Source organism: Melanostigma gelatinosum (assembly GCF_949748355.1).
Source record: "Melanostigma gelatinosum genome assembly, chromosome: 13".
Classification (NCBI taxonomy): domain Eukaryota; kingdom Metazoa; phylum Chordata; class Actinopteri; order Perciformes; family Zoarcidae; genus Melanostigma; species Melanostigma gelatinosum.
The window spans coordinates 4,997,123-5,011,888 of NC_136646.1; the positions used below are offsets into that span (position 1 = coordinate 4,997,123).

General features: G+C 46.1%; 1 protein-coding gene across 3 annotated transcripts in view; it reads left to right on the forward strand.

Annotated features, from left to right (window-relative positions):
• Positions 1-2,045: 2,045 nt before the first annotated feature.
• nbr1b (NBR1 autophagy cargo receptor b) overlaps positions 2,046-14,766 on the forward strand; it is a 49,065-nt gene continuing 36,344 nt past the window's right edge. For all 3 annotated transcript variants that reach the window (XM_079281782.1, XM_079281784.1, XM_079281783.1), the window contains exons 1-5: positions 2,046-2,233; positions 9,240-9,299; positions 11,043-11,061; positions 11,179-11,201; positions 11,747-11,935. In XM_079281782.1, the coding sequence (XP_079137908.1) occupies positions 2,132-2,233; positions 9,240-9,299; positions 11,043-11,061; positions 11,179-11,201; positions 11,747-11,935 (393 nt within the window). In that variant the 5' untranslated portion in view covers positions 2,046-2,131. The remainder of the gene's footprint in view (positions 2,234-9,239; positions 9,300-11,042; positions 11,062-11,178; positions 11,202-11,746; positions 11,936-14,766) is intronic.

Consider the following 14,766-nt stretch of genomic DNA (forward strand, 5'->3'; position numbering starts at 1 on the left):
TGATTAAACGACGGTCGTGATTAAACGACGAAGGTCGTGATTAAACGACGAAGGTCGTGATTAAACGACGAAGGTCGTGATTAAACGACGAAGGTCGTGATTAAACGACGGTCGTGATTAAACGATCTGACTGATGCAGAGACGGAACGTCCGGTGAGGCTCCATCGAACGTGTTTACTCACTTCCTCCTGAAGAAAAGCACTTTACTCAAAGCTAGTGAGCGAGCAGTGACGTAACCTCCTCTAGCAGCTAGCTGATTAGCTCAGTGTAACACGGTACAAGTTAAACACTCGGGAAGTGCATTTTATTATCTCCCTAAACTTTACGGAAACATTTCCTCTGGTCTGTTCATTGTCAAAGTGTTCATCTCAAAGAATTGTTGAAGAAACTCAGATTTTGAAGTATTATCAGCACAATAACTCAAAATAAGAACTTATCATGCAGATTGGCTCATTTCAAAGTTTTACATCATATTTATATTATTACGGGATTATTAATACTGATTCATCAACATGCACAATGTAGCATGCTCTGCAGGTGAAAGAAATGATCAACTTGATTTATTGTTGGGTAACTTATTTCACTCTTTAAAAATGTATCATATTTAATAACAGCATCATGGAAAGTAGGATTGTTGTCACGGGGTGTGGTGGACGACTGAATGCAGGCCAGACAGAGTAGCGTGAAGCAGGTATTTAATGAAACAATCAACACAGGACATTTACAGGACACAACGGGGATCCACGGACAAGACGAGAGACGAGGGGGGACATCCGAGAGACAGCGAGATCCTTCAGCGGCACTTCAGCGGCAAGCATCAGACGAGCGACACGAGTTCAGCACCCGTGAAGAAGCTGCCGAGCTCGGATGATTATGGCTCCACTCGTCCACGTGGACACTGAACATTGCTCAGCTGTGCCGACAGTGTGTGAATGTTGAACATTGCCCATCAACGGACTCACATTGGGCAGGTGGTACCTTACATGGTCATCAGTGTGTGAATGGGTGAATGATGACATGTCATATAATGTACAGACTTTAATAAAATAAATAATACAATCATACATTTAACAAAATATTATTTGTGAAATTTGGCTAAAATTGTCTCACTTCCAAATTTAGAAGATATGCAATTTTTTTCTCATTTTCAAACAGACATTACTAAACAAAGTATATACGAGAACACTTTTACTTTTAATTCTTTAAGTTTCCTGAAAGTTTTCCTGATTATTCTTTCTTTTACTTCCGTAATATATCCAATGCAGGACTCTTACCTGTAACAGGTTCTTCACAGCGCGATATTAGTACGTTTTATTACAGGATGTGAATATGAAAAGGCGAGTTTGTTCAGGAGCACTTCATTGTTCATTGGAAGTTGTTTAATGAAACCCAGAAGCTGTTACAGTGCGTTGATCATTGTAATGACCAGCATGAAGCTGGACACACACTGAGGTCATAGAACCAGCAGATCTCATAGTGATTGCACAACTTCGTTCTGCTGGTCATGTGGACAGTGTCTCTGTCGAGTCTACACTGACAATGGAACAAGCTGACGTTTTGGTGCACGTGTTCATTCAATGCGACAATAACACAGACAGGACACAGCATCGGCTGTGAACAGCGACCTCACGTAGCAGATACTTACATGAACACAAGTAGAGCGATGAGATGATGACACCCCGAAGCTGACATAGTTCATGATACAAGGTGCAGAGTGGAACATGAATCATACTTCGTGCATGGACCTTAATGCAGTACATTATTATAATTGTATTGCTGAAGAACATTGTTATATTTATGTTAGTTTCGTAGCTGAGCATAAAGAAACAGATGTGCAGTGAGCTGCTGAATGTGATCACAGGCGATGCTCTCGCGCCCTCCAGCGGCTCGTCTCGGCTCGTGCGCTATTTTCAGTCTTTCCGCACAAACGGAAGTGTCCATTTTGTTCCGGACAGGTGGTGCGGAGTGGGCGTGCCCAGGACGCTGATGGCAACACAGAATACGCCCCCAATCTCTGATAAATCACAGTGGAGCGAATTTGCGAGATTAACCCGAATAGCCTCCGTCGGTCGGGGAAAGCGCTCCGTGTCCGTCGTGTGTAATATGCGTTAAGGCGAGGACGGGCCGCGCCATGGACTTCTACATCAACCTGAAGGTGAATTTCAGAGGAAATTCCAAAAATTTCCTCTTGTCAGGATCTGAGACCAAGAGCTGGGAGTCGATGGAGGCCATGGTAAGAGAGGGCGAGCCGCCGGCCCGTGCTCACACACAGCCACCGTGTAACCTGCTCTCAGACACGCAACAGCCTGTGACTGTGATGGAGACATAGCTGGGCTACAGTGCTGTGTTACAATCAGCCTCCAGCTCCGTGTATGCTATGCTACAGGATGCTATTAACATACTACACTGTCAGCTGAGACAGTAGAGCTGTGAGAGCTTCCATCACACACAGCAGAGTTACAGTAGAAGACAGGGAGAATACACCCACACCGTATGCATCACACATCATCCACCGTATGCATCACGCATCATCCACCGTATGCATCACGCATCATCCACCGTATGCATCACACATCATCCACCGTATGCATCACGCATCATCCACCGTATGCATCACGCATCATCCACCGTATGCATCACGCATCATCCACCGTATGCATCACACATCATCCACCGTATGCATCACGCATCATCCACCGTATGCATCACGCATCATCCACCGTATGCATCACGCATCATCCACCGTATGCATCACGCATCATCCACCGTACGCATCATCCACCGTATGCATCACGCATCATCCACCGTATGCATCACGCAACATCCACCGTATGCATCACGCATCATCCACCGTATGCATCACGCAACATCCACCGTATGCATCACGCAACATCCACCGTATGCATCACGCAACATCCACCGTATGCATCACGCAACATCCACCTTATGCATCACGCAACATCCACCGTATGCATCACGCAACATCCACCGTATGCATCACGCAACATCCACCGTATGGATCACGCAACATCCACCGTATGCATCACACATCATCCACCGTATGCATCACACAACATCCACCGTATGCATCACACATCATCCACCGTATGCTTCACACATCATCCACCGTATGCTTCACACATCATCCACCGTATGCGTCACACAACATCCACCGTATGCGTCACACAACATCCACCGTATGCGTCACACATCATCCACCGCTATGCGTCACACATCATCCACCGTATGCATCACACAACATCCACCGTATGCTTCACACATCATCCACCGTATGCGTCACACATCATCCACCGTATGCTTCACACATCATCCACCGTATGCGTCACACAACATCCACCGTATGCGTCACACATCATCCACCGTATGCGTCACACAACATCCACCGTATGCTTCACACATCATCCACCGTATGCATCACACATCATCCACCGCTATGCGTCACACATCATCCACCGTATGCGTCACACAACATCCACCGTATGCTTCACACATCATCCACCGTATGCATCACACATCATCCACCGTATGCTTCACACATCATCCACCGTATGCGTCACACAACATCCACCGTATGCGTCACACAACATCCACCGTATGCGTCACACATCATCCACCGTATGCGTCACACAACATCCACCGTATGCGTCACACATCATCCACCGCTATGCGTCACACAACATCCACCGTATGCGTCACACATCGTCCACCGTATGCGTCACACAACATCCACCGTATGCGTCACACATCCACCGTATGCATCACACAACATCCACCGCTATGCGTCACACATCATCCACCGTATGCGTCGCACAACATCCACCGTATGCGTCGCACATCATCCACCGCTATACGTCGCACATCATCCACCGTATGCGTCGCACATCATCCACCGTATGCGTCGCACAACATCCACCGTATGCGTCGCACATCATCCACCGTATGCGTCGCACAACATCCACCGTATGCGTCGCACAACATCCACCGTATGCGTCGCACAACATCCACCGTATGCGTCGCACAACATCCACCGTATGCGTCGCACATCATCCACCGTATGCGTCACACATCATCCACCGTATGCGTCACACAACATCCACCGTATGCGTCACACATCATCCACCGTATGCGTCACACAACATCCACCGTATGCGTCACACAACATCCACCGTATGCATCACACATCATCTACCGTATGCGTCACACAACATCCACCGCTATGCGTCACACATTATCCACCGTATGCGTCACACAACATCCACCGTATGCGTCACACATCATCCACCGTATGCGTCACACATCATCCACCGTATGCGTCACACAACATCCACCGTATGCGTCACACAACATCCACCGCTATGCGTCACACAACATTCACCGCTATGCGTCACACATCATCCACCGTATGCGTCACACAACATCCACCGTATGCGTCACACATCATCCACCGTATGCGTCACACATCATCCACCGTATGCGTCACACAACATCCACCGTATGCGTCACACATCATCCACCGTATGCTTCACACATCATCAACCGTATGCGTCACACATCATCCACCGTATGCGTCACACATCATCCACCGTATGCGTCACACAACATCCACCGTATGCGTCACACATCATCCACCGTATGCGTCACACATCATCCACCGCTATGCGTCACACAACATCCACCGCTATGCGTCACACATCGTCCACCGTATGCGTCACACAACGTCCACCGTATGCGTCACACATCATCCACCGCTATGCGTCACACATCATCCACCGTATGCGTCACACAACATCCACCGTATGCGTCACACAACATCCACCGTATGCGTCACACATCATCCACCGTATGCATCACACATCATCCACCGTATGCGTCACACATCATCCACCGTATGCGTCACACAACATCCACCGTATGCGTCACACAACATCCACCGTATGCGTCACACAACATCCACCGTATGCGTCACACAACATCCACCGTATGCGTCACACAACATCCACCGTATGCGTCACACATCATCCACCGTATGCGTCACACAACATCCACCGTATGCGTCACACATCATCCACCGTATGCGTCACACAACATCCACCGTATGCGTCACACATCATCCACCGTATGCGTCACACAACATCCACCGTATGCGTCACACATCATCCACCGTATGCGTCACACAACATCCACCGTATGCGTCACACATCATCCACCGTATGCGTCACACAACATCCACCGTATGCGTCACACAACATCCACCGTATGCGTCACACAACATCCACCGCTATGCGTCACACAACATCCACCGCTATGCGTCACACAACATCCACCGCTATGCGTCACACAACATCCACCGCTATGCGTCACACAACATCCACCGTATGCGTCACACAACATCCACCCCTATGCGTCACACAACATCCACCGCTATGCGTCACACATCATCCACCGTATGCGTCACACAACATCCACCCCTATGCGTCACACAACATCCACCGCTATGCGTCACACATTATCCACCGTATGCGTCACACAACATCCACCGCTATGCGTCACACATCATCCACCGTATGCGTCACACAACATCCACCCCTATGCGTCACACAACATCCACCCCTATGCGTCACACAACATCCACCGCTATGCGTCACACATCATCCACCGTATGCGTCACACAACATCCACCCCTATGCGTCACACAACATCCACCGCTATGCGTCACACAACATCCACCGTATGCGTCACACAACATCCACCCCTATGCGTCACACAACATCTACCGCTATGCGTCACACATTATCCACCGTATGCGTCACACAACATCCACCGTGTGCGTCACACAACATCCACCGTATGCGTCACACAACATCCACCGCTATGCGTCACACAACATCCACCGCTATGCGTCACACAACATCCACCGTATGCGTCACACAACATCCACCGTATGCGTCACACAACATCCACCCCTATGCGTCACACAACATCCACCGCTATGCGTCACACATCATCCACCGTATGCGTCACACAACATCCACCGTATGCGTCACACATCATCCACCGTATGCGTCACACAACATCCACCGCTATGCGTCACACATCATCCACCGTATGCGTCACACAACATCCACCGTATGCGTCACACATCATCCACCGCTATGCGTCACACATCATCCACCGTATGCGTCACACAACATCCACCGCTATGCGTCACACATCATCCACCGTATGCGTCACACAACATCCACCGCTATGCGTCACACATCATCCAGCGTATGCGTCACACAACATCCACCGCTATGCGTCACACATCATCCACCGTATGCGTCACACATCATCCACCGTATGCGTCACACATCATCCACCGTATGCGTCACACAACATCCACCGTAAGCGTCACACAACATCCACCGTATGCGTCACACAACATCCACCGTATGCGTCACACAACATCCACCGTATGCGTCACACATCATCCACCGCTATGCGTCACACATCATCCACCGTATGCGTCACACAACATCCACCGCTATGCGTCACACATCATCCACCGTATGCGTCACACATCATTCACCGTATGCGTCACACATCATCCACCGTATGCGTCACACAACATCCACCGTATACGTCACACAACATCCACCGTATGCGTCACACAACATCCACCGTATGCATCACACAACATCCACCGTATGCATCACACATCATCCACCGCTATGCATCACACATCATCCACCGCTATGCACGCTCCTCTGGCCTGTGGCTGTCATTGTGAGGGGGTCAGCATCATTGCATAGAGCTTTGTTACACATTGAACAATCAGAGACATTATGATATAATCGTTGTCGGTTGTCCTAATCCCATCATGCATCGCTCTATCTATTTCCAATGGGCTTTTATTAGAGGCCTTTATCTCATATAATTGTTTTCCGACCTTGTATAGTTGATATTTGCTGCCATATTTAGCCTAGTCAGTACAATGTACATTTCCAAAACCATTAGAAGCACAACAGTCATGTGACAGGCTAGCCCAGTCCTGTAGTGGTGTCTGCAGCGACAGTTAGTGTCCATGACAACACCAACAAATACCAGTCTGTTCATCTGTGTCAATACAAATCTTGCACTTAGACATTTTTACCAAGGTGTGTTTTGAATCGTTATCAGAGATGCAAAGTGAGGCGGCCGTGGCTCACTGGGTAGAGAGGGTCGTCCGGTAACCGCAAGGTCGTGGTTCGATCCTTGGCTAAAGTGCCGAAGTGTCCCTGAGCAAGACACTGAAGCCCTATCTGCTCCCCGGGCACCTGTTATAGGCCGCCCACTGCGCCCTATATACAGGGATGGGTCAAATGCAGAGACGAAGTTCCCCTGACGGGATGAATACAGTATAATAAAAAGAAAGTAAACGGACAGAAGGACTCAGGGTGTCGGGTGTTGTGCTCCTAATGGGATGGTATTGAGTAGATTTCTGTATTACTGAAATGTGTTTCTGAAAGAAGAACTCGTTGCTCAGTTGCTGAGTCTTTACTTCCACTCCTGTGGCCTGTCCTAATGGTGCACAGGAGAGGAGAGCTTCATCAGTCATGGCTGAAATAGCCAGTATTGTTTCTTCGTACATGTACAGAGACTGGGTTCATCATGTGACCTGCACTGAGCCGTACTCTCTGTATCTAGAGAGCCACGTCGGCCCCTTCACTGCGGCTGAATGAACCCAAAATTTATCAAAGAAGCCAATTCAATATTGCAATATTGCAATAAATGGATGAAAATGATGCAGATTTATAGAAAGTTTGAATGCAGGCTCTGTTAGGTCTGGACGCAACACAACACGCAAACAACTGTTAAAGTGGAGTTTGGATCAATTAGTGCTAAGCTAACTTTGTACCTGCTCCATCAACGCTCAAAATAGCATCATCTAGGCATAAATAGTGTCATGGCATTATGGATTATGCGCATACATTTATACACATAGTTTTGTCCAATATTTGGACAAATATGAGCTGGAGCTCTGGATGCTCTGGTGCCCGCAGACAGGAGGAGAACCTCAGCGCTGATGGGCTTCTGCGTCACAGCGACACACACTTCTCTCGCTCAAGTCACATTGTTTGTAATTGCGCCGAGCAAAGCGTTCGGTCACGTTGGGTATGAATGCACAATAAAGCAACGTCCATGAACGGACGGCTCTCTAAATCTACTGGACGCACTTGCTGCACACATGAATGTTTTCACTGCATCACTGCCAACGGCCCCACGATGGACCGTGTTCACGCAATCTGTCCAGCTGAGCTGCATGTTATGGTAGCACTGGGACACTAGCCCCCAGAGGAGATCCTAGGAGCGGGACACGCTAGCAATGCTAATGTATTAGCACTTGCTAGTGTTTACTCAACAAGCCAAAGAAGGTAGCCACATCTCCTGTATTACTGCAGTTGAATGTAGTTTAGTGTCTCGCGTACTGAAGGTTCACCTGAAGGATTTGTTGTTGTGACTCTACATATCTTGCTAGCTAGCTAGCTCCCCTCTGGTGTCTGCCCTCTTGTATCAAAGTACCTGGAGCTGCATCGAGTGTCGCTCTCCTGAGTAGAGCCCAAATGTACTTCCAGAAACTCTTCCCCAAACAGGTGGAGACCTGTGTTGTTGCTTCGTCTTAATGAACTGGAAAGCAGCTAATGGTGAACCACCAATCAGAATGAGCCTCAAACCACTCAGAACTGTGAGCTGGTTTCTGGTCAGCAGCATTGTTAGCGGCCCGTGTGCAGAGAGAAGGTGAAGTGTGGGAGCCCTGCTCCTCTGGATTCATGGGCCGTCTCTCTCGACCACAGCGCTCCAGCAGTTCATCTGTCTGAGTGCTGCTGAGTCACAGATGTCAGACTTCACTCTGAGTTGTTGTCTACCAATGACTGGGTTTGGTGTACAGGTATCGCATCAGCTGTTTTTATTCTACAAGAAATGCTGAACAATACATTCAACATGAGCCAAATGAAGAGAACGGAACAGCTTCCAGTGAGTTAGGATCCAGTAGGAGTGTGAATGAAGCCTCCTCAAGCCATCGATGGAGAGGACACACACACACACACCTGTCAGCCGGGGTTCATCCAGATTCAGATGACCGTTCGGTCTGAACTTGTGACCACTTCATTGTTCCCTTAGGTCTCGACACTCTGTCTCTCATCCTTTCGTCATCATCCTCGTCCTCATCACATCTGTGTCTGTGTGTTGGTTCGTAGGTGAAGCGCTCGTTTGGCCTGTGCAGTCTTCAGCTGACCTATTTCGACGAGAACGAGGAGGTGAGGAACTCTGTCTGTTGTCTTCTATACTGTTGTCTTTAAACATCACAGTGAAGTTGGGTTAGTATCACCTCATATCAATGCATGATTAATTGTCACATTGAACTAAGGGGGGGGGGACCTTGAGGCTACGACGTGATTATGAAACAATTATTGATTAATCTTGATCCTGATCTATATTCTCTCACTGTGACTATCTGCTATTTTAATGATTCATAATAAAAGAAACGGATCCATTTGTTCCATTATCTTTTATTCATTCAATATTAGTAACAAATCAGAGAGCCGTGTCAGCTGGAGGGTTACTGCAGAGAGAACCAACAAGAAGATCAATACAGCTGGGCCTGTAGCATTGCTGTATGTATTATATTAAATATTATTGCAGTACTGTAGCAGCATCCCCGTAGTAACACACAGAGTTCAGCATGATCTGAGTCATGTGACATAACCAGCTGCCCTCATTCACCAATGCATAACAAAGACTTCTCTTCAAACACACCCCGTGTTCTAGCCAATGAGCAGCTCTCGTACACTAACGATGCTCTCTGGAACACGTGGTGAAGCTACACGGTGATAAAGTGCCCGTTCATGGTGACACAAGCTTCTGTCACGCATTGCGTGTTCTTACCATCCTACCCGCATGCATTTTAGATTGTTGATTTTTCTGCATTGAGTCTTAATCTTCTAACCCTTGTCATGTCCTGGGGTCATTTCTGACCCATTAGACCTTTAACGTCTCTCAATAAATGAGACATCATTTATTTTGCTTCATATTTAATGACTTTTCCTAATTTAATGGGGACAACTGGGTAAACATAACCTCAGCATGTTTATATGTAAAGCCATTAAAACACCCAAACATGAGCCCAGGATAACAGGTGTTCGTCCATGTGAAGGTAACAGGAGGGTTACATGTTACAGAACTGAATGTTGACATGTTTTATATGTCAGGTAATGAGTTGGAATGAAGTTGAGTAAAGAGTTGAAACACAGAGGTGGATGATCATTTATACACTATGCTTTAAAAACAGTCAAACCAGACGGAGTCATTTCTGACCCCAGAGGACAACAGGTCAGTCTGGAGGACGTTACAAGTGAAACAATCGTGATGCATCAAGAATCTATTTGTCCCACACGCCTAGCAGCAACCTCCGGTTCTGAACAGTGAAGCCAATGCCTAGTACCTTAAACTGAAGTTCTGTCTAGTGGCCATCAGGGGGAAACTCCTCTGGTGACAACAATACATCAGATTGCATAGACGTCTATGAGAAGATGACCCAACATGCAAACATGAGTTTATGGTCTCAAGCCTTCTTTAATACAGCATGATGATCATTTAGTAGATGATGGTCCGTTAGAGTAACCGAGGTGAGGAACATGGTGTGATTGACAGGTCTGGGAGAACTTCAACTCTTTCACTGCATGTTTTCAGTTCTTGAATGTTAACTTTTGGTCAGCTTTGTACCATTTACCGTCTGTTACATGTTCTACAAACCCAGGCGTAGATACCCTTGATGACATCACAATGACATCAGGAGGGTGTTTTCTCTTCCAGAGCAGCTGAAGACATGATACAACTGCTTTCACCTGCTGACTCGTAGCCTTTCCCTGATGAGTAAACTGAGCTGCATTTGTACAACATTGGTGTGCCCCTTTAATTCATGGAACTGTATCACTAAACCAAACACCATCGTGCAAACATTCACAGATTTCCATAAAGACTCTTCCCTTGTCTTCTTCCAGGTGTCCATTAACAGCCAAGGTAAGCCAACAAACAGCCACAGGACACGGTATGCTGAACAGAACCAAATAACTCTTTGAGATAATAATGGGCTGCACATCAATATCATGTTCATGAATGTTTCTGCTTGTATTCCAGTGGACTATGAGGAGGCATTGAAGGTAAATTGACTGGAAGTTCAACTGTTGTTAATGTTGATGCACTTATGGGAAACGAATAGGTTCTGTACTGTAGAAAAGAATAGCAGTAGAACGGACATGAAGCAGTTTGCGTGGTCATTTGAATAGTACAGAAGAGAAATGACACACATCAGTAGGTATCCACACAGCTGGAACAACGTCTGTGAAGGCAAACAAAAGACCTCTTTTACGACCAATTAATACTTTCTTTCCTTCTTACTTGTAAAAGGGACAGTCGGCTCCCGTGAGACCCAAACACTCCATCAACCTGACTGTACATTAAAGATGATGCTGTTAATAGCAACATAAGTAATACTCAGAGCTGAGCTTATGTATCATCTGTTTCTGACAGATTGTAATTTAATGACTTTTCTCTTTGCTAGAGAGGAGACATCAGTCTCCTCTCTAGCAAAGCATTTTATTGTTATCAGAAGAAAGACAAAGCTTAGTCTGAAAGCTTAGAAATTGATCCAAAATGAATTCAAAAAATGGCAGCTGGTGACACTAATGCATTTGCTATTTGCTAGAGTGCAGCGAGGCAGGGGAACCGACTCCACATGAACGTGTACGAGACTCGGGGCCAGCCGGCGAGGGTCCCCACCACCAAGGCCAGCGGAACAGAGCCCAAGAGGGGTTTCAGACCCCCACAGCACTGCCCCGCTCTGGCCCAGGTGGTCAGCCGCAAAGTCCAGGCTGCAGTGCCAGAACAGGGCATGGTAAGACCTCAGCACACATTCGTTCAATACGCCCCTGGGAATCTCTTTGTCCTTTTATTAGTCAGCTGCCACGGATCACAAGCATGCATCTCATCACTGTACTTCAGTGTTCTTACAGTAACAAGGGGTGTGGACTAGTCATCTATACCCTCAGATTACATAATTACCTTTAATTAATAGTGTTCAATTATGCATTCAGGTGTCAGTTTATTAGGTACACCACCCTAAACTAATGCAGTCTAATACTGCAATAAATCCTCCCTCAGTGAAGATGTTAATGTCCAGGTTTGCTAGAACCTCAGGCTGATGTTGTTCAGCTGTAGTTTGTGCTGCCAGTGAACTGTATTGCATTATATACAGCCATTGCACCCACTAAAGTGAAGGTTGTCTCGGGTAAGCAAAGATCTCCTTGGAGAAATGCTACGCTGGTCAAAATGGAGAAACGAGAGTGTCGGAAAGCTGAGCGCAGGTGGCGAAAAACTAATCTCCTGGTTCACTGTGACATCTATAAAGAGAGACTTCGCAATTATAATTTGGAACTTAGAAATGCAAGGCAGTCATTCTTCTCTGACATTATAACCAAAAACAAGAACAATACACGCGCCTTATTTGCTACCGTCGACAGGCTAACAAACCCTCCAGTGTCGGTAGCTGCTGAGCTCCAATCCACCTGGGCATGCAATCAATTTGCCTCCTTTTTTACTGACAAAATTCAGAAAATTAGACAAGCAGTCAGTGCCTCCACACCAACCACAGGATATGTGTTGTCCCGATCTCTGAATAACATCAATTCAAATATCATGACACAATTTCATTCAATCGACCGTAGAAGCCTAGAAGACATTATACAACATCTGAAGTCATCCTCCTGCTGCTTGGATATTCTACCAACACACTTTTTCAAGAATATTTCAAACTGCATGACCACTGATCTTTTACAACTAGTAAACACATTCCTTCTCTCAGGTCAAAACTGCAGTTATTAAACCACTCCTAAAGAAGGCTAGTTTAGACTCCGCAACGATGAAAAATTATAGGCCAATATCAAACCTCCCATTTTTAAGTAAAGTAATTGAAAAAGCGGTTTTTCCAACAGCTGACCAACTTCTTGGCCGTAAATAACGGCTTTGATGTTTTCCAGTCAGGCTTTCGACAGCACCACAGTACTGAAAATCTTGTTAAGGTTTTCAACAACATCCACGTAAACACAGACAATGGCAGAAGTTCAGTCTTAGTGTTACTGGATCTCAGTGCTGCATTCAACACGGTCGACCATGCCATACTCCTAGAAAGACTAAACATCTGGGTGGGACTCTCTGGCACAGCACTTAACTGGTTTGAATCCTACTTGAAGGGCCGAGAATACTTTGTGTCTGTAGCTGATTACACATCAGAGCTGACTAAAATGACATGTGGTGTTCCCCAAGGTTCAATACTGGGGCCTCTTCTGTTCAACATCTACATGTTTCCACTACCTTAGATTATGGAAAGCAACAAAGTGTGTTATCATAATTATGCAGACGACACACAAATCTACATAACTATGTCACCAGGGGACTATAATCCCATACAAGGGCTGGGTCACTGCATTGAACAAATCAACAACTGGATGTGCCAGAATTTTCTTCAATTAAACAAAGTATAAAACAGAAGTAATTGTTTTTGGTACCAAGGACGAACAATTGAAAATCACCGCTCAGCTTCAATCACTGATGTTAAAACCCACAAACCAAGCCAGAAATCTAGGTGTAGTTATGGATTCAGACCTCAACCTGAACAGCCTCATCAAGACAATTACAAAATCAGCCTACTATCACCTGAAGAATATATCAAGGATTAGAGGACTTATGTCTCAACAGGATTTGGAAAAACTTGTCCATGCATTTATCTTCAGCAGACTGGACTACTGTAACGGTGTGTTTACAGGTCTCTGTAAAAAGTCCGTCAGAAAGCTGCAGCTGATTCAGAACGCTGCAGCTCGAGTCCTCACTAAGACCAGGAGGGTGGATCACATCACTCCAGTTCTGAGGTCTTTGCACTGGCTTCCTGTCCAACAAAGAATTGACTTTAAAATCCTACTGTTGGTTTACAAAGCACTGAATGGTTTAGGGCCAAAATACATCTCTGATCTGCTGCTACCTTATGAACCATCCCGACCCCTCAGGTCGTCTGGGACCGGTCTACTTTCTGTTCCCAGAGTCAGAACTAAACATGGAGAAGCAGCGTTAAGTTTTTCTGCTCCACATATCTGCAACAAAGTTCCAGAAAGCTGCAGGTCTGCTGAGACCCTCAGCTCATTTAAATCAAGATTGAAGACTTTTCTGTTTGCTGCTGCCTTTAATTGAACCACATTCAATTAATATATTAATCAATTTCCTGCATTTCTGCATTTTACTACTGTATTTTATTTCTTACACTGTTCTTAATTGCTGTTAAATCTCCTTTTCTTTTGCCTGATGTTTTTTAATGCTTTTAATGGTTTTAAAAGGACTGCACAATATATCGCCATTTCCTCCGGGGCCGAGTTCGTGCAAGGCGTACACTATAAAACGCAGATCGGCAGAGATCTTTTCCAGACGTGGTTTGTGTGCGAGTAATTGCAGAATTGCGGCAGTGTATGGTTGATTGCGTGCAGCGTAATGTCTCAGGGAGACATCGATTATTGTTTCAATGTATGTTTTAAATCTCCTTTACTTTTGCCTTTATGCTTTTAATGGTTTCATGTGAAGCACTTTGAATAACCTTGTTGTTGAAATGTGCGATACATATAAACTTGCCTTGCCTATATATAGATGAGCTCTGCCTCATTTGCATAAACGCTGTGGACAAAG